The sequence below is a fragment of the Orycteropus afer genome, unplaced genomic scaffold, assembly GCF_000298275.1.
Source record: "Orycteropus afer afer isolate SDZICR_OR568_19922 unplaced genomic scaffold, OryAfe1.0 scaffold00432, whole genome shotgun sequence".
Classification (NCBI taxonomy): domain Eukaryota; kingdom Metazoa; phylum Chordata; class Mammalia; order Tubulidentata; family Orycteropodidae; genus Orycteropus; species Orycteropus afer.
Genome location: NW_006922019.1, coordinates 91565 through 108714, shown reverse-complemented (window position 1 = coordinate 108714; position 17150 = coordinate 91565). Strand labels below are relative to the sequence as shown.

Here is a 17150-nt window from a genome sequence, read left to right as displayed (position 1 = left end):
CGACTCAACCCCACATGTCTGACTTCATTAACAAATACTTAGTGAGTTGCCTACGATGTGCCAAGTTCCAGGCTAGATAAATAGTCCCTTTATTGTAATGGGCTCAAGCATAACGAGGATTGTGAGGATAGTGCAGGACTAAGCAAGGTTTCATTCTGTTGTACACAGGGTTGCTGTGAGTTGGAGCCAACTCGATGGCACCTAACAACAACAAGGTTATTAAAGTTATAAAGGGCCTAGGAAATGAGCTACTGTTAGTGTTTTAACAGACAGAATTGACATAGGGAGAAGAAAGCCCTGTGGCAGCACCTGTGGTTCTGACTCGCTGGCTGAGCCTCAGTCTGAGTCCTCATCCATCAGATGAGGAGGTTGGATAAGATGACTCCTGAGAGGACTCTTCTAGCCAGAGAAATTCTCTTACTCTGCATTTACTTGAAAATGATAATAGTTTATGTTGATCTGCAAATTATAGTTTACAAAGCACATTCGTTCACAGTGTCTCTTTGCTACTCACATCTAGTTCATTCCTAAAAGCATATTGAAGAGTGAATTTGGGGGTTGAGAACCCTATTCTATATTTTAAATGGAAACTATAATAGTGTGTCTCAGCTTATCTAAGAACTTCAAACAATTACTTGAACACTTAAAAATCCACTGGACATCTACCAAGGACGTCTATGTCATGTAAAATGTCAAGTATCATAATTATTTAACTCTGATCTCATCAGAGGGCATGTTCATATCAGTACAAATATTATACTAAAAATAAAACAAACCTAAACTCATTGCCATTGAGTCAAACCCAACTCATAGCCACCCCTCCTCAGTTTTCTGAGGTGGTATCTCTATGGAAGTAGATTGCTCTATTTTCCTTCTGAGGAATGGGTGGTGGGTTTGAACCGCCATCCTTCTGGTTAGCAGTCAGATACCTTAGGCACTACGCCACCAGAGCTCCTACAAATATTATACAGTATCAGATAAAAACAACATCTCACACCAGTGAACTTGTTATAAAAGTGGTGAAATAATATGTTTGAAGATACATAATGAATGCAATTAAAATTTAATAAAATATAATAAAGCCTTTTTGTTGGTTACATACCAGTGAAGAGTTTCATGAGGGGTGTTTGGCAGCAAGAGGAGGGAGGTGGGCAGAGGGGACAGTTGCTGTGTGATGGTTGGGGAGAATACAAAAGAGTGCGTGAATGAATGAAGGCAGGAGGGAAGCACCGAATGTCTGAGATCATCCAGTGTGAACTCAAGAAACTGGTGGGCAGTCTTCTTCTTGACACTCAAGACTTCAGAAGTAGACAACTGTGACCTGTCTCTGCACACAGTACCTACCTACCAACTGGTTGCCGTTGAGTTGATTGCAACTTACAGCTACCCTGTGTACGTCTGGGTAGAGCTGTGTACCCTAAGACTTTCAGTGGCTGATTTTCAGAAACATCACAGGCCTTTTTTCTAAGATGCCTTTGGGTGAACTTGAATCTCCAAACTTTCAGTTAGCAGCCAAATATGTTAACATTTTGAACCACAAAATGTTAACAGTTGGGTTGAAGAAACCAAAACGGGCATCCCTTGGCCTGTGGTCTTACAGCTCCTGACATAAGACTCTGCTTGTAGTTTTGTGTTGTAAACGCAGTGCTTCTATTCATGTTGTGATGCTGCTCTTGGTATGTCTGCATGATCTAGATTTTAGAGATTTGGTGATCGAGTCCTCCCCGGCCTCAAACCAATAATGACCATCGATTTGAGTGCATTTGTTAGTAGTGAGCTCTTTCCTTAGTAAGAGAGAAGGCAGGATGGTAAGTTGCTGGCTCTTCTTCCGTGATGCTGATGGCTCGACAATCTTTTACTGGCCACACTGCTTAATCCAGGCTCCTTATGAACAAAATAAAAGATTTCACTTTCTCAGAACCCTGAAAGGAAAAATCATAGGGACCATTTCTTCCCTATTTCATTCATCATTTATGGTGGCACTTTTTTTAAAAAAAAAGCCTAATCAGTACATCTTAGTAGAAAAAAGCCTTCTTAGTAAAAAAAAAAACCTTCCATAAATCCTTCATCGAGGTACTGCCATCAGCACCCACCATGATACTAATGTGTCATGAAGTTTACTCTTACTCCTTGGAGTGTCGCCTAAAATAACGATGGGCTTTTGACAAGCCCAAAGACCACACAAATATTATTTGTAACTGAAAACTCTAGGAGGATTTCCAGAAACATCTTTAGTCAAAGAAGCCTTGTACAGTAGACTTCCCTGCATATATGATCTGAACACCATTGAACAATGTGCTCTTCACTATCTAAGGGCCCTGGGGCTTCTGGAATAATATACCAGGAAAGGTTTTGGTTTAAGATCACCCTCAAGTTTCAGTTACAATAGTATTCGCTGATCTTTGGAAGCTTTATGTGTGGCACTTTTTTTCTTTCATATTTTGAAATAAATGAAGATGATGGCATTTGGTTTCTTCAAGATTAGAAATTTACTTTGCAGTAAAAGCCCAGGTTCATCAAGATTGGAAATTAGCTTTGCAGTAAAACCACCTTGCCCAGGAGTTTTCTGTGGTTTATAGGGCCTTACTTGGAGTAGAAATTACTTCACCCATACTATTTAAAGCATCAGATTTATATGTTCTCAACATGTGAACCTTCCACTTACTTGAAAACTTCAATTTTTTAACACGTTCATCTCTCCCTTCCCCTCTGTCGCATTTTCAGCTCTTAGCTCACAGCCTCTACTGCATCAACGTGGTGCTCAGTGGCTTCACACGACCGGGGCCTAGCCCCTGTGGTGCCGGAGTTGCACTAGCTTCATAAACATAGCACACCGTGCTCAAGAGCACCAGAAAGCCTTGTGGAACCAGTGATACTTCCACATGTTTTATTTTGTCACCCAAGGCAGTACCCTAGTGCCTAAGACATTTGACTGCTGAAGGCTGGGGGTTAAAACCCACCAGCCACTCCTCAGAAGGAAGGTTGGGCAATATACTTCCACAGTGATACCACTTCGGAAACCCAAGGAGGGGTTGCTATGAGTCAGGTCCGACCCAACGGCACGTAACAACAACGAAGGCAAAAAATTCCCTAAGAAGGGCAACTCATGCATGTCCAAGACTATATCTTCCATGTAGTCACCTTCCTCACTACATTATCTAGCTTGTTCTAGCGTATGAGACTTTTTTTGTCACTGTTAGTTGCCGTCAAGTTGGCTCTGACCTGGCGCCTTCACATGCAGCAGAAGGAAACGTCGCTTAATCCTGCAGCACCTTCATGATCACACTTGAGTTCATTGTTGTAGCCACCGTGTATCTGCAATGCCTTCCAACCGAGGGGCTCATATTCCACAGTATATTGGACAGTATTCTGTTGTGATCCATAATTTTCATTGGCTTATTTTCAGAAGTTGATCATCAGGAACCTGGATGGTGCAGTGGTTAAGCACTCAACTGCTAACCAAAGGTTGGTGGTTCAAACCCACCAGGCACTCTGTGGGAGAAAGATGTGACCCTCTGCTTCCATAAAGATTATAGCCTTGGAAGACCTTTCAGGCAGCTCTGCTCTGTCCTATCAGTCAATATGAGTCAGTCGGCTTGCCAACACTGGGTGGTAATAGGAGATCATCAGGCCTTTCTTCCTAGTCTCTTAGTCTGGAAGCTCTGCTGAAATCTGTCCACCATGCAGGACCCTACTTGGGTTTGAAACACCAGTGGCATAGCTTCCACCATCATGGTAATGTGCAAAGCACCACAGTACAAGAAACTGACAGACAAGTGGTGGGTGGGATATCATGAGCATCTCAAACACCCACTTCCTTCATGAGCTTTCCCACTTCTGTCAGAGTAGCTTTTACTTAATTACGTGGGGAAGATGATGTGATGATACTCCATAAATGAACAAAAGCATGATCAGCTAAGACAGCAGCCTGTGCTGCAAATGTGTCTGGCCCAGACATGCACAAGTTCTTCCTCAAGCTCTCACATACTCGTTATATTTGAGTAGCCAATATGGAGTGTTTTTGCAAATCATTACAGCAAATACTCAGATAGTGAGTGAGCTCTGCATATGCTAGTTTATCCCCACAGCAGCCTTGTGATTTCAGGGGCTAAGACTCTTCACAGAAGGAGGTTTGAGTCTTAGAGATGTTGAGGCCATGCTTCAGCACCAATCACTGCTTTATAGGGAATAAAGGGAGGACCTGCACCAAGCTCTCCATTCCCTGTTCAGTGCCTTTTGAGAGCACCACAGCAGAAATGCCCGTAGCACCACAGCAGAAAAGCACTTGAAGGCTGAAATACAGCCTTGTGAGAGGCTTGACTAAAGAGGTTAAAGAGGAAGGCACCCCCAACAAGGGGCCGGTGGGGACATCAGCATTAGGCTAGGCTGTGGTCCTGCACCTGAGGCTTGGGCTGGGACAGAGACCCCTCTGCCCAGGAACATGCTCTTGTATAGGGTTTTGCAAATAGCATCTGAAGGAGCACAGGCTCCCTGAGGGCCTTCTGTGGGTCCAGGGTAAGAACCTCAGTACAATGTGTGGTACTTCGTTTTTAACTTGTTTTCCCAGAGACAGTGCTGTTGAAGGTTGGGTAGTAGGGTGAACTTTCTGAGAAGAACCCAGTAACATTTCAGCATAGCCTCCCAGTGGTTGTGTGACCTTGATTCACTTAGTTGCCCTTGATAAACCTTGGTTTTCTTATCTCTAAAATGGAGTTGATGATAATATTTACCTCACTGAGTGGTTATGTGGATGAAGGAGGGTAACTCCAAAAGCACCTGATGTCATGGAGACTCCCCTCCTTTCCCAGAAGGAGTGACTCTGACTCTGACCCCACCCCAGACTGGCAAGAGCTTGGTAAGAGACAACTGCCAATTTACTCAAATACATTTAGAGATAAATCTGGGCTGAGAACTGAAATGCCCATCTGATAACTGGTAAGCCCATCTGATAACATATGCAAGCATTCTTTGTTCACAGTGAAGAGAGGTGAAGAGATTTGTGGAGAGCCATTTCTGGTAGAGCCCAATAGGGAGTGAGATGAGCCACCTTCACCCTGCCTCTCGAAGACCCCAGGAGAGAATGGGACAGGCACCCTGGGAAGGTGCCAGGCCAGCCCCTGGGAGCAGTGGGTCTGCAAGCACACACCTGCCCTTCCCTAACAGCTTATAGTTCTCAGGGTTTAAAAACTGCTTCTCTCTCATACTTTGGTCATGTTGTCAGAAGGGACCAGTCCCTGGAGAAGGGTATCATGCTTGGTAAAGAAGAGGGTCAGTGAAAAAGGGGAAGACCCTCAACAAGATGGATTGACACAGTGGCTGCAATGATGGGCTCAAGCATGGCAACAAGGATGGCAGTGTTTCATCCGGTTGTACACAGGGTTGCTATGAGTCAGAACCAACTCCACAGCACCTAACAACAACTTGAGACTCTGGTTTTGGTACCAGCTTTCAGCAAATCCTCAGTTGCCCTGATTGGAATTGGATAGGGAGGCAGGCTGGTTAAGGGCTCCTTGGTTTGGAGCAAGACTGAGGTTTGCATCTCAACATGTCCACTTGCTAGCTGTGACTTGGGAGCATGTGTCCTTGTGTATTAAAAAAGTTAATAATGAACTGACCCCAGAGGGTTGCTGCGAGGCTCAAGTGAGTTGATTCACACAGTGATCCCCATATGCTATGCTGTGTAGCTGTAGCTACAATGTTTCACTTTGTGGGGCAAGAAGCAGCACCATGTCCTAAGAACCACAATTTCATACCATCTGTTCAGGCAGTTACTTGTGCAATTGATTAGTCTGTGTTGATTCTTTCATTTTCAGTTTCATAGGCTAACATCTTCTGGCCTAATCCTCAATGTGTAAGGAGAAATGATAATGTCTGTGCATTGACTTATCATTTATGTTCTCATAAAAAGATTCTCTCTATACAATAATTAGTTCCTATGTTGTTGTTATATGCCGTCGAGTCGGCCAGACTCATATCGACCCCTCCCTTGGGTTTCCGAGGCAGTATCACTACGATTGCCCAACCTTCCTTCCGAGGAGTGGCTGGTGGGTTTGAACCGCCAGCCTTCTGGTTAGTAGTCAAGTACCTTAGGCACTATGCTACCAGAGCTCCTAGTTCCTATGTAGCACTTCTTCTGGTTAGTAGTCAAGTGCCTTAGGCACTATGCTACCAGAGCTCCTAGTTCCTATGTAGCACTTTGCAATCATTAAGCCAGTGAGCATGGGACGAGGGTTTTTAGGAGCTCTGGTAGCATGGTAGGTAGGGTTAAACCAAAAACTTGTTGCCATTAATTTCGACTCACGCCATGCCGCGTTTTATTACAGAGTAGAACTGAGCTCCACAAGGTTTCCTTGGCTGTTATGTTTACGGAAGAAGATCACTTGGCCTTTCTTCTGTGGAGCTGCTGTGTGGATTTGAGCTGCCAACCCTTAGGTTAACAGTCAAGCATAAACCATTTGTGCCACACAGGGACCTTGAGGTAGGTTTACCACAAAACTCACTGCCATAATGTCAGTTCCAACTCATAGCAAACACTGTTGGGTTTCTGAGGTGGGTGGAGTAGCTGATAGGTTTGAACCACCAACTTTCTAGTTAGCAGCCAAATGCCTTAGGCACTACGTCCCCAGAGCTCCTTTGAGGTAGGCTTAGAAAGCTGGAAAAGTTGGGAGGAGGCAGAAAAATTAAGTTTTTGAGCATAGTATATGAAACTGAAGTTTTATTGTTACTTATTGAATAAAAATTATTATTTTGTCTTATTTTACTTCTACTGTTAAAAGAATAAGACAAAATTCAAACAAAACTTTTATTTTACCTTTATTGTTAAAAGGCGCTCTGGTGGTGAAGTGGTTAAGCCTTCAGCTGCTAACCAGAAGGTTGACTGTTCCAACCCACTGGGCACTCTGCAGGAGAAGGAGGAGGCAGTCTGCTTCAGTAGAGATTTACAGCCTTGGAAACCCTATGGAGCAGTTCTCTGTCCTATAGCGTAGCTATGAGTCGGAATTGACTCAATGACAATGGGTTTGGATTTTTTGTTAAAGTATATTTGTTTTCTTTAAAACAAACAACAACAACAACAAAAATAAAAAACGAAAGTGACTGTTTTCTTGAATACGGTTATCTGTTCTTTCCCTAGTGAGGAACATCCTCTCCTTTCCACCACCTACCTTCCATTTATGATTTTACCAACAACTGTATTTTTAAGTATCTAATCAGACTTAGATAACCATCTCATGAATGTTAACTTCCTAAATACTGTAACAGAAGCCCATGTTTAAAAAATTAAGAGATTTAACCTCCATTTTTTCCTCAAAATTTTGGTTTTATATATAAATGGGAAAATTTTAAAGTCACGTAACATTGTGAAATACAGGGATGCTTCATTTAAGAATACACGATATGGATAAGCATATTTGTAAAACTGCAAAACTAAGAGGTAGTGAATTTTTTTATTGCAGACGAATCCACTATAACTTCCTTTAACAAAGATTTCTAGCATTTTAAATTTTAAAAAACTTATGTAAACATTCAGAAAAAAAAAAAAAAAAAAAGGTTTCAAAGGCAGATTCTTCCCTAACTTTTAAATGGCACATTCTGATAGCATTGTTGTTGTTGTTGTTGTTATGTGCCGTCGAGTCGGCCCCGACTCATAGCGACCCCTCCTTGGGTTTCCGAGGCAGTATCACTACGGAAGTAGGATTGCCCAACCTTCCTTCCGAGGAGTGGCTGGTGGGTTTGAACCGCCAGCCTGCTGGTTAGCAGGCAAGTGCTTTAGCCACTATGCTACCAGAGCTCCTTCTGATAGCGTAGAAAGAGTCAAATCAGAAAACCTGGGTCCAAATTCCAGGTCAGCTAGGATCAAATGGAGGTGACCTCGGAATGTAGCTTAATCCCTCTGAGCCTTAGTTTCCCCACTATAAAGCGTGGATCATTACTACCTCCTGAATTTGTTTTGCAGACTAAATGAGATGAGATGGAATGTGAAAGTGTCTGGCACATAGTAGCTAAGCCATAACTATTTTCCTTAAGGGAGTGAAAAGCCTATTTTATCCCTTTATAAAGAAGACAGTGGAGAAGAGGGGAGGTGATAGAAAAATATTGTCAGTGAAAGGACTCCTTGGGTTGCACAAACAGTTCTAAAGGTTGGAGGTTCTAGTGCACACCGGGGGTGCTTTGGAAGAAAGGCCTGTAAATCCACTCAAAAAAAAAAAAAAAAAAGCTTTCAAAACCATGTGCAACAGTTCTGCTCTGATACACGTGGGGTTGTCAGGAGTTGGAGTCAACTCCCCAACAACTAGTTTGGGTGAGCTGTTTTCAGGAGTGAAGATAGCTCAGGAGAAGTGGGACAAGGAACACTCCAGTAAGCACCTCTTGTTCAAATGGTACTGAATATAGCCATGGTGGCTTGCTTCCTCCTGGAATGTTTTTTGGGTTTTCCTGGTTATAAAAGTATTCCATGCACACCGTGAAGGCTTTGGAAAAATACCTTTGTGTGGATCATTTAGGCTTTCAGATTACTGACATCAAAGCAAACTCTATGCCCTTGCTAGGAAAAGGGACTCAGAGTTCATTTCATAAGCATTTATTGAGTACCAGTTGTGTGTACAGGGCAGTGCTAAACGACAAGATGAAGTGTGCTTTGGGAGGTGGTGAGAGAACACGGAGGCTCCAATCTGAGGAGCAGAGCTTGGGCCAATACTGAACCTATTTGTGGCTTTATCTAGCATTTAGCTGATATGATGAAAAAAAATGGAGTCAAAAGATTCTGTTCATAATTCTACAAATTTGAGCAACATTGCCATCTATTGGTGTTACTCTGCCACATTGATTTTATCAAGAGTAGGGACATTTGTTGGGAGCTCTGGTGGCTTAGTGCCTAAGGCATGTGACTGCTAACCAGAAGGCTGGTGGTTCAAACCAACCAGCCACTCCTCGGAAGGAAGATTGGGCAATCTACTTCTGTAGAGATACCATCTCAGAAACCCAAGGAGGAGTTGCTACTCCACAGCAGTGAGTTTCGTTTTCTTGTTTGTTTTGGTGACTTAAAAGTGCTGCTATTTTATGCTATAACATGGAGTCCCAGTTTAAAACCAGAGCTGGAACAGAATTAACATCATTGAATTGTACACATGAAGAATGTTGAAATAGCAAATGTTTTGTTACATAGATATTTAGCACAATTGTTTTTTAAAAAAACTGCTATGAAAATAATTTAATTGTAATGCATATAACTGTTAAAACCCAGAGTAATTTTTATTAATTTTGTAAACACACATCTGATAAGCTGACAGATGCTTAAAAGAACATACCACTTTTTATTAACCACAGACTTAATGCATTTGGAAGTCTGTGGTACCTATTAAAGTTAAACCCCCAGCTGTCCTGTGTCATGCAAAGGGCTTCCTTAGGGAGGGCCTGCCTCTTGCTGGGGCTGATCAGTCACGTAGAAGCCCTGCTCTTCTATGGCCCGGTAGAGTGTGATGTACTTGGAGGCCTTCCTTGTCCATGGGAGCACATATTTCTCTGTGAAGTCGTTCTTGTTCAGCTGTTCTTTGCCCTCTGTGCTCAGGATGCAGTTAATGAATGTGAGGGTGTAACTGTAGCAATTGTGGAGGTCTTCCTCATACCTGATAAGACAAGGACAGGGAGGCGACAAGGTTTAACCTGAAACCTGCTCAAGAATAGGCCATGAAGCTGTGGAAGGACTTTTGTTATTGAAAGTGGACTAACATAGGAAATGCCATACCTCTTCCCCCCAGGTAACCGCCTACTTGGGCTGTGAAGTTTCCCTGAGGTGCAATTAGTGAGGGACAGTTTCACTTCTTGGGCCCTTTCTATTTGCTACTTTCTTAGATAAGAAGGACTCAGCAAAATGTTCAGAATGGTGACTTGATACTGCCTATTTGGGGAATTTGATTTTCCTTGTGATTCTACGTTCCAGAAGTGGAATTCCGAATCTAAATTTTATGATATCCCAGTAATCTAAAGTTATTTCAGGGAGCTCTGGTAGCTTATGTAGTGCCTAAGGTCAACTTGACGGCATATAACAAACAACAAAGTTATTTCAAGGAAAGCCTCAAAACTATTTAAATCACACTCATACTACATAAGTGTTAAGGAAGAGAGGAATCATGAAATTTGGTGATTTCAAAATTGCTAAAACAAAACAAAAAACTAGAACTTTAAGTCCTTTTACATTTTGAACATAATTTTTAATAATTTTGGTTTAAAGGGACTATAATGTTATGACTTTTACTGTATGTGCTTTTTAACGTTAAGTGTTTAAGTGTACCTAGTCAAATTACTGAAATAACTAAATAGGGTATTGGATTCTGATTCTGTCAGCTCTTAAAATGCTTCAGTTTTGTTGTGTATATTTATGCTGACTCATCTCCACAGAAATCCAAGTTATTCAACCCCTTTAGATTCTGTTAGGAGCTCTGATAGCATTGTGCCTAAGGCACTTGACTGCTAACCAGAAGGCTGGCCATTCAAACCCACCAGCCACTCCTCAGAAGGAAGGTTGGGCAATCTACTTCTCTAGTGAAACCCAAGGCAAGGTCACTATGAGTTGGATTCACTCTATGGCAGTGAGTTTGGGTTTTTTTGGTTTTAGATTCTGTTACAGACTAACATATCACTATGGGCTCAACATGAAGCCAAATGAAGTTTTGAGTCCTCACACAATTGCATCAGTGAGTGCTGGTCTTCCGAGCCACATACCTGTGAGGCAGCCATGCCCCCAAGTTTGAGAATTCCTCCAGGTACCTGTCCCATTGGTCCATTAGTCCATACATGTTGGGCTGCAATAATGGGATACTTATACTCTGTTCCCACCCTGCTTCATCTCGGTGGACACCTTGTATGTTGTAATTATACACAACTCCTATAAACCAAAAAACAAAGTCATTGGGAAGCTTAAGAACAAATGCACCTGTTACATAACCAAACTCACTGCCATCAAGTTGGACCCAACTCATAGCGACCCCCCCCCCTTGGTTTCCGAGGCAGTATCACTACAGAAGTAGATTGCCCCATCTTCCTTCTAAGGAATGGCTGGTGGGTTCAGTAGCCAGGGTGGTAATTTTACATAACATAAGCCCAGGTTGCACTTTGAGATTATGCCAAAGAGCAGTGGGCCCATGAGAGATGCTTAGAATCCCCTTCCTTGGAGATCATTAAATATGGCAGGCAGCCATACTCCTAATGAGATTGAGATATGATTTCACCTGGAGTGGGGAAGGGGTTGGGGGTGGGGCAGGCACACTAAGCCTCTGCCTCCCTTCTCTCAGTAAACATTTCATCCAGGTAAACCCAAGTCTGGCTCTACCTGCTATTCAGTGTGCTCTGTAGTGGCCCCCAGGAAGCTGAGACCATACTAGGCGCCAGGATAATCATCTCCAAATATTTTTGTTGAAGTTCTCTGTTTACAAATCCTTCTATCACATTTCCTTAAATCAGCAATAAATTTTCTCTGATAAAGACGGGTGGTAAATTTGCTGCTCATGTGGGTAAATCTAAATTTGAAAAACCAGTTCTAGGTTTCTGTTCACAGAGTTAGTTTCTCTTGGCTTCCAGGGGGTAAGGAAAGGCCATAAGCCGACTGAACTCAGGCCTGAGAACCTGGCTCATCTGGTGCACATGGCTGACCATTCTTTGGCCTCCTATTCCCTACCAGTGGCTACACCCACACTCTTTTCATGTGGACAAGGATGTTTCCTGGTTTGCTAGTGGTTGCAGACTCAGCACCCCTAGAGCTAAATCTGGTCAAAGGAACTACTGATTAATCTTCACCTGCTGCTGCTTTGTTTTAGACATACTACTGTAGGCCCACCACATCCTAAGGTATTATAGCCCCTGTTTAACTCCTGAAGGCCCTGACTAGCCTCTAAAGGGTCTGGAGTGACAGGATGCAGGGGCTCTGTGCAAGGCAGGGGCATCAGAGGGCCAAACATTTTGATTCGGACTCAAGATAAGGTCTTAGTCAAGTCAACCTCTCTGAACATCGGTTTCTTCCTCTGTTAAAAAGCAAACAAAAAACTTCTTAGGTTTGCAGGGCTCTTCGTTGAGAAAATACTAAAGAGCTTTCAAATATTTAGTATTGTTAGTGGGAATAACTTGCTATAAGGTCAGATTTTCCTCATTTTGGGGGTAGTGATGCCCACCTCATGTGCAGTGGTTCAACTCAACACACGCTGCTGCGACCACGTTTTCTCTAGAGGTACTGTTCTCCTCTCACTGGGTTGGTTGGTTTGTTGTTTAAAAAAAAAAAAAAAAAACTATGAAAATGGACTCACCATTTGTGTTGGTTATTCCAACATGAAGATCAGACCTTCCATCATACTCCCTGAAAAAAATAAAATAAAAGTATTTTTTCTCCTTTTGCACACATTTGGCACAATACTAAAGGCCAGCCCTGCTAGAGCAGACATTCAGCATAACCTGTCCCTCTAGAACCACAGCAGAGGAGCTATACCAATGTCAGTGATTGAAGAAACTCCTTGTTACAGCCTGGTCCTCAAAACTAATATGGGTGGTGAAATCCTGGATGCATCTCAGTAGAGCACAGCATTGAAAACTAAACTAACCTATGGGGTGCTGTAGTCTGTACTCACACCCAATTTTCCTAGACAGACCATTTCCTGAAATTATTCTTTATTCAACTGCATTAAATGTATAACTCAGTATAATTTGATCTTTATACACAACCCCAGACCATCACTTACTAGCCCTGGGACACTGGGAAGTCATTTACTCATTCTGATCACAGCTTCCTCATCTGTAAATTGGGATTAGCATGAATGTCCTAGCAAGCTGGCTATGAGAATGAAATGCCTGGAGGGTGCCTACCACAAATTGGTGTCAAATAAATCCAAAGTAATTTAAAATCATTCCTGGGTTATACAGATGGTCGAGCTGAAAGGTTGAGGTTAGAGTCCACCCAGAGGAGCATCAGAAGAAAGGCCTGGTGATCTACTTCCAAAAAACCAGTCACTGAAACTGTAGAACACAGCTGTACCCTGACACACATGCAGTCACCACGAGTTGGAGGTGACGAAATAATAACTGATTGTTTAATTATAAAGATTATAATTATATATTTGATGCAGTGAATACAGTCACCTCATTGCAGGTGCGGGTGGGGGGAGGCAGTGCCAGGCTCTAAATGGCCATGGACACAAATGGCTGCCCATCTTATTCAGTGGGAGTCCCCCAGGCCATTTGGTTGTATCCAACTTTGGGCTCTTTAAAATCCCATGGGTCCAGAGGTTGAGAATGAATCTGGAGAAAGGAAGAATCTTGGCCCTGTTCCCACTGCTTCAGTGCCCTCATTGGCACTTTGTTACCCTCCTAAATCCAAGGCCCGCCCGCCCTCCTTTCCTTCATTTATGTCTCATTCATACAATAGCTACTTTGAATGACTTGGGCCTGTTGTTTTGGCAAGTGAATGTAGGGACATAACAGGGAATGAGATGAGGTCTCTGCCTTCACAGTATTCACTTGCTTCCAGAGAAGACATTTTAGCTGTACTTTAGCACATTCTTAATAGTTTGGTAAGTGCTATAAAGAGAAAAAGATACACAGTGAAACCTGTGAGAGCCACAAGTCGAGAGGAATGACTCGTTTTTCCAGGCCTTGCATGTTTTCTGCCTTTCGCAGGGTACAGTCATCAGTTTTCTATCACTCTAGTTATGGGAAATATTTGAGTTTTCCTTCTCTGACAGGTTGCCACCTTACACAGGTTCCACCTTTGCAGGTTTTGCTGGAGAATGTTATAGAAGCACGATAGGGTCAGGGGCAGGGCAGCTTTGTACAAATCACGACAGGGTGCCTCTCTGCCTGCAGACGCAGCTCTCCACAGGGTGCTTGGCTCAGGAGTGGAGAGCAGCACCAGGAGCTTTATAAAGTCTGCAGCCTGCACAGCCATATGTGGAAGGCCAGAGGGATCCTAACCTAACTGGAGCAGAGTCAGTGATGCCTTTGTATCATGGCTCATTCTCTTTTACAAAATGCATAGAATTGTCTCAAAGTGAGTTGTGGGCTTCAGTCATTTGTAACTCAGAGTGAACCTGAACCCATCAAATTGTGTTCTTGGTTGTACTGAGGGGTTTGGAAATGTGGATCAGAGGAAAGGAAATACCTTGGAACTTGGAGGCTTTAGAGGGTCAGTCTTGGGGGTTTTTCAGCCCCTGACCTGTGGGGCTGAGAAAGCCAAAGTATATGACCTGCTACAACAACACCTTCTGCCCATGCTAATGGCGCCTATTCCCAGAGCTAGAATGGAGACCAGGCCATCAGTATCCCCATCACATCATGAACAAATCAATGCAGTGTTGTCAGTTTCTTGACAGCAGGGCTGTGGCTTGTTCACTGTGGCATTTCCCACACAGCTGCTGGGTAAACAAACCAATGTTATGGCAAATGAATTTCAAATTTTAACTAAGTCGTGCAAAAGCTTTTGGAATCCAACCAGTTAATTACTTAAAGTTAGCACGAATGAGGTGCTCTTCTAAAACACTTTGGGGCTTTGTGATTCTAAGAAAGATGGACATGAAGGTTCTGCCAGGCTGGGGAGTTACAGTCTGAACTGAGTATGAGGAGAATAGGACAGGAAGGAGCGTGTTGGCTCAACATGTAACTGACGCTTGGGCCAGGTTCACATGCCTTTTCACTAACCCTCACAACTCCCGCAAGGTCCCTGAGTCCCCATTTTACAGATGCAGCACCACACCAGAGACCCAGAGGGAGTCACAGAGCTGCTTAGCAGAACCAACAGGATAGGAATAGAGGGTGTCATGGCACCAAAGACAGCACTGTCTTCTGCCTCCCCAGGAAAGGTCAGGGGCAATTTGCTCTAACACAATTGGTCTCGGAAACTTCAGTCACTTTGGTTCACTTCATCTTCAAGGGGACCCCAAGGAAATCGATCCAGGTTAGGAAGCAGGGACGTGAGGACTCCAGTCCTCAGATCCCCAATCCAGTGCTGTTGAAGTCAGGGAAGGGTTAGGGGTGGATTTTAAGACAGCAAGGACGGTCTCCACATTAGATAGTAAGGGTACACATGAATACACTTGATAAAGCATACAGCAATCACTGAACCCCACCCCCTATAACACCCCCATGCTCTTGTAAAAACTAGCTTATATGGGGCCCTTCCGAATTCCATTTGTAAATTCGAAACCAACTATTTGCCATCCAATCAGCTCCAATTCATGGCAACCCCGTGTGTGTCAGGTTTGAACTGTGCTCTGTAGGGTTTTTAATGCTGATTTTTTGGAAGTAGATCACCAGGCCTTTCTTTTGAAGGACCTCAACCTTCAAATATGCAGCTGAGCATGTTAACCGTTTGCACCATCCAGAGACTCTGGACAATAAAGAGATACATTTCTTTTGATTTCTGAAGTCTTTCTTAATGAAAGCCAGATGGCACCTACAATTGAAATAAATCAGGACAATCTTCAGTTTGTCCTCTGCCACATAAAAGTGGCCAGGTTTTTTCCTTTTTAGTTGGTGAAGTCTTGTGCAAAATATAAGTGGCCATTCTTCAGGCTTTGTGCATTGTACCTTTTTGTTACAGATATTACAAACAAACTGGCAGGGGAGGTATTATTTGAATATGATTGGTGGTTGGATCATTTTCCCTGTTAGCCTCTGAACACAAAATCTACAGGTAGAAAATCTTCAGGCTGTCGTTTTTTCTCTCTTAAAATTGTGTAAGCAAGTTTGCCCATGTTTTTCTTATTTCTTTATACTTGTCATTCCAAGAAAGAATGTGCCCTCCATCTATTTTTATCAAGCAAGTGGGCCTGCCTCTCGGGATGTAAGGTCAAAACAATGGAAAGTGTTCACGAAACTTTATACTGTCGAGCACACGAGCACACGTCAGGAAAAGAGAGTTTTCATGTTAAAGACACAGTTGGAAATGTTTACACAATCAATGTAACACTTTTTAAAAAATTTAAAAAAACAAAACAAAAAACTGTACCTAAGAAAGGTCCCCTGAGTTGGTCTGAGGAGGAAGGTACATTTCTCTTGATGGCCATTGGTAAAGGGGTTAGAGATGCTGACAGGGGCTTCCTCCAGCTTACTCGAGCCCACGTCCTGCTGGCAGAGGGGGCAGCGCTCCGGCACACTGAAGCTGTAGATATATTTCTGGCAGTGATTGAATTTAATTATAGGCTTTCCGGCCTCAGGGCACCGCATGTCTCAAGCCTCCAGGCTACCCGGGAGATGTAGCAGTACTTGTCCTTCCTCATTACACACCTGCCAGCTGCAAACAGCCCAGGTAACCCAATCAGCAACGATGTCATGCTGATTGATGGCTTCAGAAACCAAACCTGGTAGGATTCAGCAGGTGCCTGGCCGTCCCATAAACTGGTTTCTTAAAGAGCAAGTTTTCATTTGTGTTCCCTGACAGCATTTCCTTCTGGCTCTTTTGCATTTTATAACTGATGACAGCGAGCTCCTTCCGATCCTTTACAGCCCTGCTTTGCTGTGTTTCTTCCCTCTGCTTCCTCCAGAAGTCCCTTAAACTGAAAGCACTGGATGTATATTCCTACTAGAAAACTGTTACATAATTGTCTGTGAACCCATTGGAGTTGGGGACTAACGTTTATTTTTGCATTCCTAGAATAGGAGCTCTGGTAGTGTAGTGCCTAAGGCATTTGACTGCTAACCAGAAGGCTAGTGGTTCAAACCCACCAGCCACGCCTTGGAAGGAAGGTTGGGCAATCTACTTCTGTAGTGACACGGCCTCGGAAAGCCGAGGAGAGGTCGCTATGAGTTGGGTCCCGCTCAAGGACAGTGAGTTGAGAGTGGGTTAAGAAGTTCCTGGGTGGTCCAAATAATTAAAGCTTTTAGGCTGCTAGCCAAACAGTTGGAGGTTCAAGTCAACCCAGAGGCACTTCAGAAGAGAGACCTGGCAATCTACTTCAGTAATCTGTCTAGAGCACAGTTCTACTTGGACACACATGGGGTTGCCAAGAGTCAAAGTTGGCTGGACGACAACTGTTGTTGTTTTGTTTGGTTGCTTGTTTTATTTTTATTTTTTAAAGAATAGGTTCTATCTTTATGTTGCTGAATAAAGAAATAAAATTCTTACTTTGGTTAATACTTTTAATGTTTTATACTGTAGAATTTTTCATATATTAATC

At 43.1% G+C, this 17150-nt stretch overlaps 1 protein-coding gene across 1 annotated transcript; it reads right to left on the bottom strand.

Moving 5' to 3' along the window:
• Nucleotides 1-9400: 9400 nt before the first annotated feature.
• Nucleotides 9401-16200, bottom strand: MKRN2OS (MKRN2 opposite strand). The gene is made up of 4 exons (XM_007954107.1): nt 15983-16200; nt 12294-12343; nt 10720-10882; nt 9401-9623 (listed from the first exon to the last, which is right to left on the bottom strand). Exons 1-4 carry the CDS (start codon nt 16198-16200, stop codon nt 9401-9403), a joined length of 654 nt encoding a protein of 217 aa, XP_007952298.1.
• Between the last annotated feature and the right edge of the window lie 950 nt (nt 16201-17150).

Bases quoted from the DNA above. Each gene is read 5' to 3' on its own strand.
- MKRN2OS (XM_007954107.1), bottom strand. From the start codon at position 16,200: ATGCGGTGCCCTGAGGCCGGAAAGCCTATAATTAAATTCAATCACTGC. The intron at 12,344-15,982 runs GTACAGTTTTTT...TATTTTTTTCAG, and splicing joins ACTCAGGGGACCTTTCTTAG to GGAGTATGATGGAAGGTCTG. The intron at 10,883-12,293 runs GTGAGTCCATTT...TTTGGTTTATAG, and splicing joins TGGAATAACCAACACAAATG to GAGTTGTGTATAATTACAAC.